This window comes from Pundamilia nyererei, unplaced genomic scaffold (genome assembly GCF_000239375.1).
Source record: "Pundamilia nyererei isolate P.nyererei 1_Seehausen unplaced genomic scaffold, PunNye1.0 scaffold00008, whole genome shotgun sequence".
Taxonomy (NCBI): domain Eukaryota; kingdom Metazoa; phylum Chordata; class Actinopteri; order Cichliformes; family Cichlidae; genus Pundamilia; species Pundamilia nyererei.
Window position 1 is genome coordinate 7,061,030 of NW_005187409.1, and position 14,904 is coordinate 7,075,933.

The 14,904-nt window shown below is 37.4% G+C and overlaps 1 protein-coding gene across 1 annotated transcript in view; it reads left to right on the forward strand.

Moving 5' to 3' along the window:
• The window catches only part of diaph1 (diaphanous related formin 1), a 101,695-nt gene that overhangs the window by 23,045 nt on the left and 63,746 nt on the right, over window positions 1-14,904 (forward strand). The window contains exons 2-12 of the mRNA XM_013916201.1: window positions 4,923-4,949; window positions 5,887-6,048; window positions 6,643-6,744; window positions 7,475-7,605; window positions 8,923-9,000; window positions 9,089-9,152; window positions 9,901-10,040; window positions 10,352-10,457; window positions 10,621-10,731; window positions 10,974-11,092; window positions 12,783-12,899. Coding sequence (XP_013771655.1) covers window positions 4,923-4,949; window positions 5,887-6,048; window positions 6,643-6,744; window positions 7,475-7,605; window positions 8,923-9,000; window positions 9,089-9,152; window positions 9,901-10,040; window positions 10,352-10,457; window positions 10,621-10,731; window positions 10,974-11,092; window positions 12,783-12,899 — 1,157 coding nt within the window. The remainder of the gene's footprint in view (window positions 1-4,922; window positions 4,950-5,886; window positions 6,049-6,642; window positions 6,745-7,474; window positions 7,606-8,922; window positions 9,001-9,088; window positions 9,153-9,900; window positions 10,041-10,351; window positions 10,458-10,620; window positions 10,732-10,973; window positions 11,093-12,782; window positions 12,900-14,904) is intronic.

Below are 14,904 nucleotides of genomic sequence, written 5' to 3' on the forward strand. Positions count from 1 at the left end.
GTCCGCTGTATCCATCTTAACATGCAGACTATTTCCTTTTTCTCTTTCTATAAAGCCATGAGACAAAAATGATTGCTGTGGTGTTAGTGAGTGCATTGTGCATTCAAAAGGCAGACGACAATAAACCGGTGGTGACCATGTATGTTATATTTTGGTAGAATTATGTTTTTTGTGATTTATTTGGTGTATTTATGTTATTTTGCAGTTCTTTCCCCACAGTTACTTAAGTATATTTATTTTTTGCCTTTTTGTTAGATTTAATATAGATACAGGCACATGATAAGTACCTGGCCTGTCCTGATTTCGTTTTTGCACAGGGCAAGATGTTTTATGCAAAGCTATTTAGTTGGACTACATAAACTCAAAGACAAGCCTGAGACACAATCAGAAAAATCAAAATGTGATCCACTAATAGGCAAGGCTTGACAGTGATCCGTAGCTGGTGACCGCTGATAAGTAAATCATGCTGACAAAACAAAAATTATGTAAATCCAGCTTAAGTTTCTGTTTAAGATCCTTAGGCTATTGATTTAAACATATTTAATTGCAAAAGCCTTCCCCCCCAGTGCTTCAACGCTTCCAGAATACTGCACCAACTAGTGGCTATAATTCTAGTTTGATAAGAAAATGTAACGTGCCTCACAGATTCTAATCAGTTTGCCTGAGTTCAGTTTGATCCATGCTGGCATCACGCCTACATGCGTAGATGTTGAATTAAAAATAACTTGCTGTTCAACTGATTTATTTAAATGAAACTAACTTACACAATTCACATATACACAGAGAATTCATACCCTGCATTTTTGCACACTTTGTGTGCTACTAGATGGATGCCATTCCTGAGTAAAAGTGGAATGATGTTTAATAGGTAAATTGTATGTAAAGTACAACATGAGCATGACACAGTTTCATCTTAGAGTAGAACTTGTCAGATGGTCAGATTGAAGGTACTGCTGGTCTTTCAATTGCCACTTGGTTATCAAGACTATGTAAAATGTCTTGAACTCTGTAAACAACATGCTGAGCTTATGGCCTCAGTCACTGAGCCAGTGAGCATGTGGTTTCACAGTCAGACTGACCCCTCCATGTCACATTCATTTTCAAAAACATTTTTTTTGCAATTGACATGGCTGCAGCAAAAATCTTGTAGCTTCAGGATGGGACTTTAGAAACCAGTATGTGACGGCATGGTTGTTGCATCCTTCTCATATAATGCCTGTGTTCAGAATTGATAATTGATTAAGCCCAGTAAAGTTTTGATACAAATCTTCATAATGACCTGAATGGCATTCACCTTTGAGTGCAACTGATTCAAAGTACCTAGCTATGAGAAAATTGGTTTTGCTTCAGGACAAGTATCTGTTCTTGAACGGACCTGTCAAAGCTCACACTCAAAGAACTTCTTTTGAGAGACTTGAAAGAGGGCAAGTCCAAGACCCTAAAATAACTTTGTAAATGGCCTGAATTTGTATAGCGCTTTACTCAGTCGCTAAGGACCCCAAAGCGCTTTACACTACATTCAGTCATTCACCCATTCACACACATATTCACACACTGGCAATGGCAAGCTACATTGTAGCCACAGCTGCCCTGGGGCGCACTGACAGAGGCGAGGCTGCCGAACACTGGCGCCACCGGGCCCTCTGACCACCACCAGTAGGCAAACATGGGGTTAGTATCTTGCCCAAGGATACTTGGCATGCAGCCAGGGATCGAACCACCGACCTTCTGATTTGTGGCTGACCTGCTCTGCCACCTGAGCTATAGCCTGTATACAGTAATCTTAAGGTTAAGATTACTGTATTTTTTTTTTTCTCCCAGTGACACGAGTACAATACAGGGTATTCTCATGCCCATATCACATTAGCAAAACCTACCAAAAAAATCTACTTTTTTCCATATCATCTTGATCTTTCAGTTAACCTACTGTCTTAATTCAGAGTGGCCATCTGACAGCACTCTTGTGTTCACTTATCAGTAAAAGTGTCTAGTCTGCTTTCCTTCATTCTGCATTTGCTTGGTTTTTGTTCTTCATCTGATTCTACATAATCTTTCTCACCTCTCTCAGTGTCTCCTTAAATGTGCATGGGCAGGTACACACATACACAGAAATGGCAACAGTGTGTGACTGGCTCATTATTTTGCTTTCATAAGCAAAATGCATCTGCTGATTTGATTCTCTCCAGCTGCCTGGTCTCTGAGACAGACACGCAGAAAAAGCTGTATGCCTTTATTTTTGCCATTGCCTTTAGGACTCTATAATATGCGCCCTTTACTATGTATATACTGTAAGCAGTTGTGTTGGCATTTTGTAAAGGGCATTTCATTGAGGGATCACAGAGTGTCTGTTCTGGACTTAAAATTGCAAATCAGCAATCAGTGCAGCAGTCTTGACGTCTTGCGTTTGTAAATCTCTCCTCACTTATAACTGTTGAGTTTTCATTTTTGATTGCGCATGTAATCAGAAATGTAGACACCCATACACTAAGTTTTTCAAGTTTTTCCCTCTTTCAGCCTACTCCATATAATTTATAGTTATTTATGATCACACTAGTCGCCATTTAATCAGCTGAATTTGAGAAAATTTGCTGTTTTTGCTGCAGATTTTTGATGGGAGTTAACAACACTGGGGGAATTGCACATGGTAGTTTGCTGGCAACTGTCATCACTGTTGATTAAACATAACTCACAGGATGGGTTGAATAAAGTGTCTTGAACAAAAGGACTTAAATGCCATGCTTTCTTTCATATTTTTTTTCCAAAGCATGTGTCCATATTATGACAGTTTACAAAAACTTGCTTAGGGATGTGTTTGCAGCTTAATGCTTTACCCAGACTACAAAAAGAGGAAACCCAAAATGTACTACTTCATCTAATATGCTCACTGTAGGATGGTAAGATGAATCAGCTCATTTAACTAGCAGCCTGTGCTTAGGGGAGGTCTTTAAATTATAATTAAGCAGTTTCATTGAGTTTGCTTTTTGATTTACATTAGAGGAAAAAAACTTTAGTGCCCTGTGAGAGGGAGTTCTCATTACAAATTTTTCTGTTAATTCTTGATAATCTAATAATTTTTTTGTATGTTGCAAATTTGTAGGAAATGTCTGTCACAGTTTCCAACCAGATGCCTTGCTTTGGTTGTTTTGTCTGGGCAGCAGGGTAAACCCACAGGTATTACAGTAACAATGCAATAAAATAGCACAAAGTTGGTATATTAATATTTGCGTCATTTGGGAACACTTCAGTCAGTGTTACTGTCTTAGTGATTATGTGTTTTTCTTTAATTGAATTGCCTTTTCTGTTTTGTTTGTTTGTTAAACAGAGCCTAAGTTGATTAATTTGGTGTTATGTTAAGGATTAGTGAGGCACTAGTGGGGCTGTGTAAATAATTGAATCGTTTGCTCTATAATACGTCATGACTCAGATCCACTATTACTCGTAGTATGTCTTTGTCACTTAACACTTGCCTTGCTTATTAAAAGGCGTCCTATTGCTGTGACGTAGTGTGTGATGTTACTGTTACTCATTCATTAAACAGTTTAGTGTTTCCAACTTAGTGATGCTTTTGTTTATTTTGGTCCAGCCCCACCTCTTCATGACTCTTCTGGCTCAAAAAAATGTAGTTTGTTGTGTCTGTCATTGCATATTTTCCTAACTGTACATGTGGTTTGTAAAGCGGACCTTACAGTTTGTCAAATTGAAGCTTGGTTTTTGTGTCTCCCTCCCACATGTATCTCTGTTGCTTTCTTCCTGACTACTGTTCAGTTTCCCATGCAATTACCCAGAATCCACTGTGCCTCCTGTCAGCTGTAAATTTCCGTTTTGTGGGCGGAATACTGTAGCACCACAACATTTGTTTGTATGTGTACGAGCTTTCTTTTATGGCATCTTCATGGTGTGTGCCTGTGTGCGTGAGCTGAGGGTCTGTTATTTAATGGCAGCTGTGAAAACGGAAGCATTTTTTTCTTAACTGTCTTCCCCATAATCAATGTGCCTTCTTATTTGTCCTGCTTTGCTCTTTGTTTGTGCGTCTTAAACGAATTCATAAAGGTTAAGCTTTTCTGTGTTGGTCATTGTGACTCCTTTAGCTCAGAACAAAACTGAATGATAAGTAGGATCAGTCAGGCATAAGTAAGTGTTTATGTGTTGTAGGTTAGCAACATAACAATTGGAAGTCCATAATGCTTTTTGTAATTTGTAAAAGAACAAAAAACCCCAACATATTAAATCAGAAATTTGATATTAAGAGCTGAATATTGAAATTGTGTTACTTTGATGCTTTCCAGAATGTCATCAGTATTAATCTTCTTTATGCCTTTTTAGTGTTTGATATTTGATTTATTTTACTGATGTCAATTCAGTTTTACTCATACATAGCTCTTGTCAGGGCTATATAGTCCACTTATTTTGATTTCCTACAGAAACATTAATGGGTATAGCCTGACCTCTAGTGGCAGAGACATGATGATACTTTTCCCTTTCTTTCTAAAATACAAATGTGCTACTTTTTTCCTATGTATGGTTTCATTGACTGCGCGCGCGCACACGCACGCACGCACGCACACGCTTCACCTTTGTTGATGATTGACTGCCTATCACCTGCATGTTTCTAAATGTCCACCTTACCTTAGCTTAGACTGTCTTTAATTTAGATGCATTGGTCTTTGAGTAGATGCGAAAAGAGCTGATGATTATGATTTTCTTTCTTTTTTTTTTCTTTTTTTTCCCTGGGTTTTTCTTAATTGCTTGTGAATTCTGTAGATGATTTCCTGGAGCTGCTTCTTCCCATCATTGATTTCTATCTAATGGGTTCTTTATTTTTTTTCCCTCCCTCCTCTTTTTCATTTCTTTTACCTGCCATCTGGTTGGTTTTTCTTCCCCCTTTTTTGCCATTTTTCTCCCCCTCATTCATTCTTCTACAGACACTCAAACGGCTGATTCCCGATGAGGTAGGTTTATTACAGCTTGTCACTGTCAAACGTGTGCTTGACTTGTGTGTCAGATAAAACTGTTATGCATTTAATGTCACCTCACTGTCTGTCACAAGCCTAACCCACCATAACACACTTGTTTGGTATCTGTGTCTTGTCCTGTGCTATACTGAAGTTAAATGTGCATTTTCTCAAGATGCGCATTGACAACATGAAATGCTTGGCACATAAACTAGTGATGCCTTCATGTGCCTGCAGCTAGGATGCCAGATTTTTCTTTGAGTCACTATGTAGGGTCACTGTATTATGTGCCAAGCTGACATGCATGATGAAGCTCATGTTCTTTGCTTTTTTCTTTTTTTTTTTTTATGTATTAAATAACACTCTGTGCTAATACTGAATGTTTACCACTCAAAGTCATTAAAGCCAGAAAGTGCGATATACCAGACTCCTGGAAAATTTGAGTATGCTCTGTTTACAGCATACTTTGTGCGGCAAAACCACTTTTGAGCTCAAGTTTTAAAAAGGTTTCTGCTCTTGTAAAGAATTTCCCTTTTCAGACATGGAATACGTAAGATAGTTGGTGATGTGAGTTAAAGTTAACATTAAAGCTAAGTAAGATTGCCTTCAAGTTATGTGTCCCTTCCATTCACAATTCGTTTTAGTATTTTTACTTTATTTTTGCATCTTGTGCGGCTGGCTGATATTGCACAGTGTCAAGATTGTGTTTAGATTGAGACAAAGTAAAATTACTGCCTGGTCTTTGGAAAATGGTACATGTCTGAAAGGGGCAATGTAATATCAAAGTAAGGGAGAAATGTCCCTTGAGTTTTTAACACTACATATGGTTTGATATCTAACATTAACATAAGAACAGTGGTTACTCTCTGTAGTTTTCTTCTCTTACCACTTTTCTCTCTGTCATGTTCCTCTGTTATGTTGTTTGCTAATCCAGTTGGAGCGTTTCACCAGCATGAGGAAAAAGGAGAAGGAGAAGCCTGGACCACCGCCAGGTCACCGACACTCTTCAGCTGCCAGCTATGAGATCAGTGCTCAGAGTGGCATGATGAATGATCATTCTGATGAATATGTCCTGGAACTGTTTGAACAGATGCTGGTGAGAAAGACAGTAAAAGAGTCTACACATTACAGTCTACACAGTCATTTATACACACTTTTGTGTATAAATGATTTGGCTTTTGAGGTGTCATATAATATTCGTTACCTTGCCTGCGCAGCTACAGAAACTTGGCATATTTCAATCAAAAGTACTGAATTTCTCACAGTTTAAACACCCTTAATGTGGAGTTAACCTTAAGCCTTAAATTTCCTTTGCTGTAATGTCAGAGAACTGTGAAGTTGCATAAAAGTTTATTCTGTCTTGCTGCAAGTAGGATTTGACAGACATGTAAAAAAACAAATAACAGATCTCCTGGGACAAGCAAATGGCACCGATTGAAATCCTGAAAGGAAAAAGTTTTTAAATAGTTACATCCAGTAATTCTTTTAACAAGTAAGAAATCGTGTCTTACAGCTGACTCTGAATAGATGGTTATTTCCCCTAATGTAATTAATCAAATATATGGATTATATTTCTGCATTTTATTTTTTTATTGCTTGAGTACACAAATGGATTTTTATGCTAAATCTCTCAAAATGTTTATTTCTGTTCCATTTGATTATTTTTCTTTCCTCCTGTCTTTTACTCTAGGTGGATATGAACCTCAATGAGGAAAAGCAGCAGCCTCTGAGACAGAAAGACATTTTGATCAAACGAGAGATGGTCTCCCAGTACCTCCACACATCTAAAGCTGTCAGTACCTCAAATATCTTAAAAAAAATATAGCAAGTACAGGGTGCTAGAGCGAATGTGCTGGCGGTTTAAAGCAAGTCCTTATTATTATTTTTTTTTTCTCTTCGGCTAGAATGAATACATTTTCCAAAGCATTTTGGACATTAGTCATTAATAAATAGTAAATTAATAACTAATCTAATATGTATTTACTGTTTACATACATTAAATTGATGGATGGTTATAGTTATGTTGCTGTTATTGTTTAAACAAACTCAAACTCTGAAAAAATGAGTGAACCTCCATTGACCTTTAGCTGCTGTGTCACATTTACAACAAGAGTAAACAACTTCCAGAAAATGTATCTGGAAGTATGTAGTGGATTTATGAAAACCAAGACCTTTAGAAATGATTTAATAGTCTTTTCTTCCTTTTAAATCCTGGCAATTCCAAAGGGTTCACAAACTCAAAGTGCTCAAAGGCCCTACATAATCATACACAGATGGCTGCTAATACAGTTCATTTAACTGTAAAATAAGCCTATTAGGAGAAAAACCCTACACACAGTACCCTTTAATCCCACATATCAAAATTTCAAATTACTCTTGACTTTTGCCCTTGATGCTCTACTGTTGTGCTTTCATGTAGAAATAATAGCAATTATATCATGTAACAAGAAATATGTAAATGCAGAACACTAAGTGATTTTGTGTTTACGTGCCTGCTGTGTTTGTTTGTGTTTGTCGATTAGGGTCAGAGCCAGAAGGAGAGTTCCAAGTCGGCCATGATGTACATCCAGGAGTTAAAGGCAGACTATCGAGATTCACAGCTGCTGAGCTGTCTTGAATCTCTAAGAGTTTCACTCAATAACAACCCTGTTAGGTAATATGCACGCACACACACACATTTCTGTTGCTCTGTGCTTCAGGTTAAAATAAATTATACTAACTACAATAATATAGCAAGGCTCAGTATAGAATCAGTGTAAGTTTACAGTGATATAATAAGAACTTTGTGGGTTGTGTCAGCACCACTGTCAGCTATGCGTACTCAAGCGATAACAAAATTACCACCATGCTTGCAAGGTAGTTGATGCTTGGTTGATTTTTGCTTTAGTAGTCCATAAAACTTTGTTTTGTAACGCTACACTTTTTCATGTTTTTGTGAACTCCAACTTTAGCTTTTAGAATTTGAAGCTCACTAAGGTTTAAATCTTGCAGTAAATCTTCTGGAGTTATCCTTAAGAAGTCTTATTCTGTGTTATTGACAAGCAAACATGTATGCCTACATCCAGAAGAGCATTTTTTTCACTCGCTGTGCAAGCATAAACATTATTTCTTCACCTCACAAGCAATTTTCTGTTATCTAAAACATTTGTGTGCATTTCAATTTCCCAGTCTATCTATCTCTTGCTATTTTGGAAGCCACCCAGCTGTGGGAAAGCAAATACTTGGGTTAATTAAAATTTTTTTTTACCTTGCATTGTCAAATCTTTAGTCTTTGTACTGACGCACAATTTCACCTGAATCTAAATGTCAACCTTTAGTTAACTCTTAGCTATGGCCAGCTCCTTTTTCCATGGCCATTGAATCAAATTGTTACTTAAGAAACATTTTGTAGCATCTCTATAGAGTTTATACTTGGCAATTTGGGGATTTGGTGTAAAGTATCAATATCACACTCAAACTCATATTAATTTTCACATAAATCTACTCAAATTACATCTGAGACTTTGCACTGGGTTTATTGATGCCTGTGGGTTAGCAAGGGGTTTTAAAGGATCTTTACATTCGATTGAAACTCATTCACCATTGAGAAAAATCATCTATAGTTTAGGTTACAAACAACTACCAATTCATCCAAGACTGGCTGCTCCAGAAATCCATTCAAACAGCAGTGTTTTTTGCTGGGGAGCTTCTATATACACACACGCACACGCGTGCGCGCTCTCTTTCTCTTACTGAAGCACCTATAAAGTTTTAGAAATGAAACCCCAGGCCTTTTGTAATATATGCTATCAATATATGCTGTCGGCTAGGATTTAAAGTGTACTGGACAGTGTACTGTGCTTTTTAGGGGGAAAAGCTCATATTCACTATGCACATAGATTTACCCTCTGGATTTGTTCTAACCATGAATTCATGCATGCTGTGACAGACAATTTTTCTTAATGTATGGGAAAATATCTTTCACTTTCAGTTGGGTACAGAACTTTGGAGATGAAGGGTTGGCTCTGCTTCTGAATCTGCTGAGAAAACTCCAGGAAGAGGAATGCACGTAAGTTACTTAAACCAAAAAAACAACAACAACAACTGTATATTCTAGCAGTGTGTTTGAAATGTCTTTCTGGTCTTTCACCAACCAGGCCAATTGGAACGAAATGCCAACATGAGATAATTCGTTGTCTTAAAGCCTTTATGAACAACAAGGTAGGAAAACTTCTTACATCTAAATCCCTAATCCTTTGTTTCATATCAGAATTAATATAACTATAGAATAATTAATGGCCCATTTTCTTTTGTCATTGTAGCAGAGGGCACTCTAAATTCAATACAGTGAAGGTTGTTTACTAATGTATGTAATCCTAGGAAAAAAGAAATTTTATAGAAACTTCTCCAGACTCTGGAATATATTTTATATTTATCCACCTGCTAATAATACAAAGGTAAAGTCAAAACCAATTCTGGAGAAAACATAACATGTCAAATGGATATATATATTTTTAAAATTTGGCTTAATTTGGTCAAACTAATTTGCGTTGTCTGGCTGAGGATCGATGAAGGTTTATTGAAGATTACTCAATAATAGAACAAAGCATAATTTAGTTATAAATATGACATTATTGGTCTAAAATAATGTTTGAATGTATTAAAGGGTACCGACATAATAAATGTCATTGCCTGTGTGGTTGCTGTCCCTAATAACAGCCTGTAGTAATAATATCCAGATGGATAGCAATTCAGTAACTTGTATTATTTTTGCATGGCTTTCAAAGTGCCAGCTTTTGTCAGATTGTTCCACCCCTTTTGTCAAAGCAAGACGTTGGTATACAATTTCCATAGTTGTTGCAGTCGAGTACATTTCATCTACTACGACTAAATTCTGATATGAAGACTATAATCTGAAAAATGGAAGTCTTTACCTCAGTCTACTTTCTCTCTTTCCTTTTCTGCTTAGCATGGTCTGAAATCCATGTTGGAGTCACCTGAGGGAATTCCTCTGCTAACCAGAGCCATCAACCCAAAAGTGCCTCATATGATGGTGGACGCTGTCAAGCTTCTTTCTGCCATCTCCATTTTGGAGCGTCCTGAAAACCTGTAAGTATTAGTGAAATGTAGATGCTGTTTCAAAAAAGTGGAATGCACAAAGATAATGGACTGTTCTAGTTTGGATATTAGACTTGTATTAGACCAACTGACAGTGATGAACTGCTCTGCTGACATCAGTACTTGCTTATCATCATATTTCTCTTCATCTGTTTCAATGAAATGACATTCTCAGTCCCCATTCTTTTCTTTTAAGGATAAATGTTGTATTCATGTATTGATTTAAAATGTACCATGTAGTGAAGCTTTATAATGATAACGTATATCATTATCTGTTTGGTTTTTTTTGGTTTGTTTTGCAGTCACGAGCGTGTTTTAGAGGCCATTACAGAGGAGGCAGAGAAACAGGACACTGAAAGGTTTCAGCCACTTCTTACTGGAATGAGGAGCTCCAGCATTGCACTTAAGGTACATATTCAAATGCGTACCCATATTTCACCACTTATAGGTTCTCACATGGGCTTTTGTTTGGCAAATGACCCAGCCCGGGTGTCTTTGATCGACAGCACTTTTAAGCAGGTTATGCTGTATAAATACTCTATAAAACTGACTTGTGATGTGTTTTTGGCAGAGTGGCTGCATGCAGTTAATAAACGCCTTGATCAGCCGTGCAGAAGAACTGGACTTCAGAATCCATATTCGCTCTGAACTGCTAAGACTGGGTCTTAGAGATCAGCTGAAGGTACAGAAAACCCACTTAATTTCTTTCAACGGTGACTTTGCAATAACATACATTTTCACAGCTTTAATGTTTGTGTCTCCCTATATTGATGCCTCTGTCTCCCTGATGGGCTAACACACACATGCTGTAAAAACTTTTCCTACAAGCATTCAAACTAAAAATGTTTGACTGTCACTTTCCTCCTGCTATTCTCCATCATGATTTTTCATCTCTCCGCCTGCATCCTATTCCTTTCCCCGCAGGAGGTGCGAAAGATAGAAAATGAAGAGCTGAAGGTGCAACTCACAGTGTTTGATGAGCAGGCTGAAGATGATTCTGAGGACCTCAAAGCACGTCTGGATGACATCCGAATGGAAATGGAATATCCTTCCAATGGGCAAAATTGTTCCTTTGTGCAGCTGTCATGTTTGCGTTTTGAACGACAAAAAAAAGAGGATCAGCATGATAAAATCTGGGTCTCCTTGTAATTTTCAAGTTTAGTGTTTTATTAGTTTCATTGGAAAGTGAAAACCTTCACCTGCTTTCATTTTCTTAATTACATCCAGTCCACCAGTATATGTGTAAGCAATTGTATTTTAAAATTTTTTAAAAATTGTATTTTATGCTTTTCTTTATTCAAGAAATTCCTCTATTTGTCCTCACTAGGACAGTTTGTAGGCACATCTAATTTTAAGGGGAAAAAAGGCAATCCTGCCATCCTACCAACCTTGCTCTGTTGCTACTCTTTCTTTATAAATGACTAGGCACTTAGTTGGCTGCCTGAAAGGTACACCACAACAAGAAGTTGATTACCTATTCATTTCTATTAATGTATCTGAACTTGATTGTTAATGCATGAGCAGTAACATTAACCATGTGGGAACATTAGACCTAAGGATTTAGTGCTTAAAAATCTGCATTTTATTTTTTTCAATTTTGGTATAATCTGAATGAACCACATTCTAAAAACACAGGATGTTTATCATCTACCTCTCACAGTGCTTCCTCTTTTCCTTTCTAAGGAGGGTAGCGTCCAGGGTGGATAGTTTGAAAAGAATTCAACCTCACACTTTACAAAGTACACTGTACTTCTCCCTGCTGCTCTTGACATGCCGTTCTGAATTTCAACACCAGATGTCTCCCAGGGGTTACCATCGCAGTGCATACAGAATGTTCTAATGAAGGAAGTGTGCTGGGCTAAGTGTATGAATTAAACACAGGAATATTACAGTACAGACATTTGAAAACGTGAACAAATAAGTCAGAGAACTAAATGGGTGTTAAAATTGAATCCTATCCTATACACTAGTGTTATTAAGATTAGGGTGCTTTAGAAATGTCAGTTTCTGTTTTTGAAGGGGGGAAAATATCTTAAATAACATTAAATTGATCAGAAATGTTGGTACTGACAGTTAATGGAATCATTAAATGAATCGCGTATGAATTTTAATGGAATGGCTACGTAGGTGTACAGAGACCCATTTTCAGCATCCTTAACTGCTGTATTCCAATGGCACATTGTGTTCCCTAATGCAGGTTTATTAGAAAATTGCTTCTAATTGTCCATAAGAAAAAAAACCCATTTGCAATTATGTTGGTGCAGCTGAAAACTGTTGTGCTGATTAAAGAATCAAAAAATGTCTAATTGAGTGTCTGCAGCGACAGCCTTTGTAGGTTTGATTATAGTCTCAAAAAGGCCAAAAAATGATTAGTAACACAATGTGCTTTTGGAATACAGCTGAAAATAGTGCTCTGTACGCCGATGTAGATATTCCATTTAAAATGATAAGTGATTAATGAGTCGTTTCATTATTCATTGTTATTTACAGCATTTCTGATCAATTTGTTTTTAATTAAAATAACAAATGTGCTTTTCTTTCAAGGACATTTCTGTGCGCCTGAATGTTTTGCCTCAATAGCCTGGTGGGAAAAAAAAAATGCAGCTGATGTTGGTGCAGAACAGTGCACAGTTGTTGACTGTCATCTCTTTAGATGTTGTGTATGTGACTCTCATATTTGTGTTAAATTCTTCTATTGATCGTGTCTGTTGGGCCTTAACGCTTTTGCTTCAATGATGTGAGGGACATATTTGAAATCTTGGTCAACACTGTGAAGGACTCAAAGGCCGAGGGCCACTTCCTGTCCCTGATGCAGCATCTACTACTGATCCGTAATGATTACTTGGCCAGGTAGCACACACTCACATATACACTCACACATTCTCTTGCCCAAATTTGCACAAATTATGCTGTTGTTTTCTGGCACTTGCCTATTGATGTTCTTTTGTTATGAAAATAACTTGGCATTATGTTTAATGAAATGTAAAACAAGCCCCCTCACCCCCCCATCCCCAAAATGACTGAGAAATTGAATTTCTTAGTTTATTTTCACTCCCAACAAAGTCCATGGACTTTTTACCCAACATATAGGAAGCTATATAACACATCTCAAAGTTAATAAATCAGTTTTCCCAGGTGGACAGTGAAAAGCTGCGAGCAAGAGAAACAAAGCTTCCAAAATGCCAGGAAAACAAAGAGCGAGAGGAGCTTTCATTTCTGCTTTTCTCTCCTTTCACGAACGTCTTCCTCCCTTCTGCACCTTCCTCCGTTTCATGTTTGTTTTCTAGACCCCTCTTCTAAAACATGAAAATTAATACAAATGCAAAGAGGAAGTCCAATTTCATTTTAATAGAAATAAGCACCATCAACTCTTATCACAAGAAATATGCTAATGCCTCTGTGTGTTTTCCAAAGCTCTTGGAGTTTTAGCTAAAGAAACTGAATAATTAAATGACAAGACTGGAGTAGAATATTGTTAAAGACAAGTCAGGAGTTGTGCTGCATTGTGTATGTCCATCTTAACACTTGGAACAAATGTGCAGAGATGTACCTATTTGAGTTGAGGTGGTGGTGTTTGTCTTGTGTTTTCCTTGATGCTATCAGATAGGCAGGAAATTGTAGTTTATTTTTAACACAGTTTGGGGGATACGTTGCAAAGATGGAAAAGGTAGGCCGGTCCAAACAAATAGTCCCAGCTGGAGTCTTTTCAGCTCCCCCACCATCTCTTCCATCCTACGTTTCTTTCCTATTCAGCTTTTTCCGTCCAGGTGATCTAGAGAAACACAATAGAGGTGGTCTCTAATGGACTCCGCAGAGAGACAGGAAGGGAGGGTGGGAGGGAGAGCTGTAGAGTGCCTGAAAATACAACTTGGTAATTATAGAGACGAAAAGAGGAGGAAGGTGGAGGTTGAGACGATAATCAAGAAGAAATTGAGAATTGAGGTAAAACGCTGCATAGAGAACCTGCTGCTTTGAAAAACCACCAGGAATTTAAAATGAGCAGTTTCAAATGTAGCTAATTACACTCATAGTACTGAGAATACTGTGTATGCAGACTGTAGGGCTTAATATTTATTATTAGTTTATGCTCATTTGATTGTGATTTACCCAAATATAGGTTTGGAACAACCAAAACTGCCTTGTCGGATTAAACCCAATGTCTAAATGTAATAAATTTGACCTCATGAAGAATGACAGAATTCAGATTTAGCCAAATACAAATTTATTTCTTTTTGCTTAAACGCTTTTGAGAAATGACACTAGATGTCTCTCTTGCTCCACGGATAAATCTGAGCTTTAAGAAAAAAATTTTTTTTAAGTAAAGGAGTGGAATAAGTGTTAGACAAAGGCAGAGTGACTAAGAGAGAGACCAGTGAGGGAAGGAGACAGAATAAATAAAGTATTGAGTTTTGACTCTGGCAGCATCTAATGGGGTCAGGGGATAAGACACCTCCAAAATTGAGTGTCTGTGTGAAGTTGGCTTCATCAGACATGGGGTGCTGGGCATAAACCAGCACACTCTTACGAAAACATTTGAACACAATCAATCTTTGTGACAAGAAACTCAAACTGTCATCCTCACACAGACAGCCAATCTCAGTTGCTAAGACAAAGTGACAAAGGATGTGTGTGCACACATTTGTCTGCACAGATGAACTTATTTGTTCTTTGTCAGTCCAGTCCTAAAACAAATATGTGCCAGATTTCTTATAGAGCAGTTGGTTTGAGACTGGTATCATTAACCACATACATTTGTTGAAACTTATGAAATATGTGTATTCTGAGTGACAGTTTTGTTTTTTCCAAGTATCACACATGAGTTCTGATTTTCCCTGTCCTCTCATCAAATGTTATC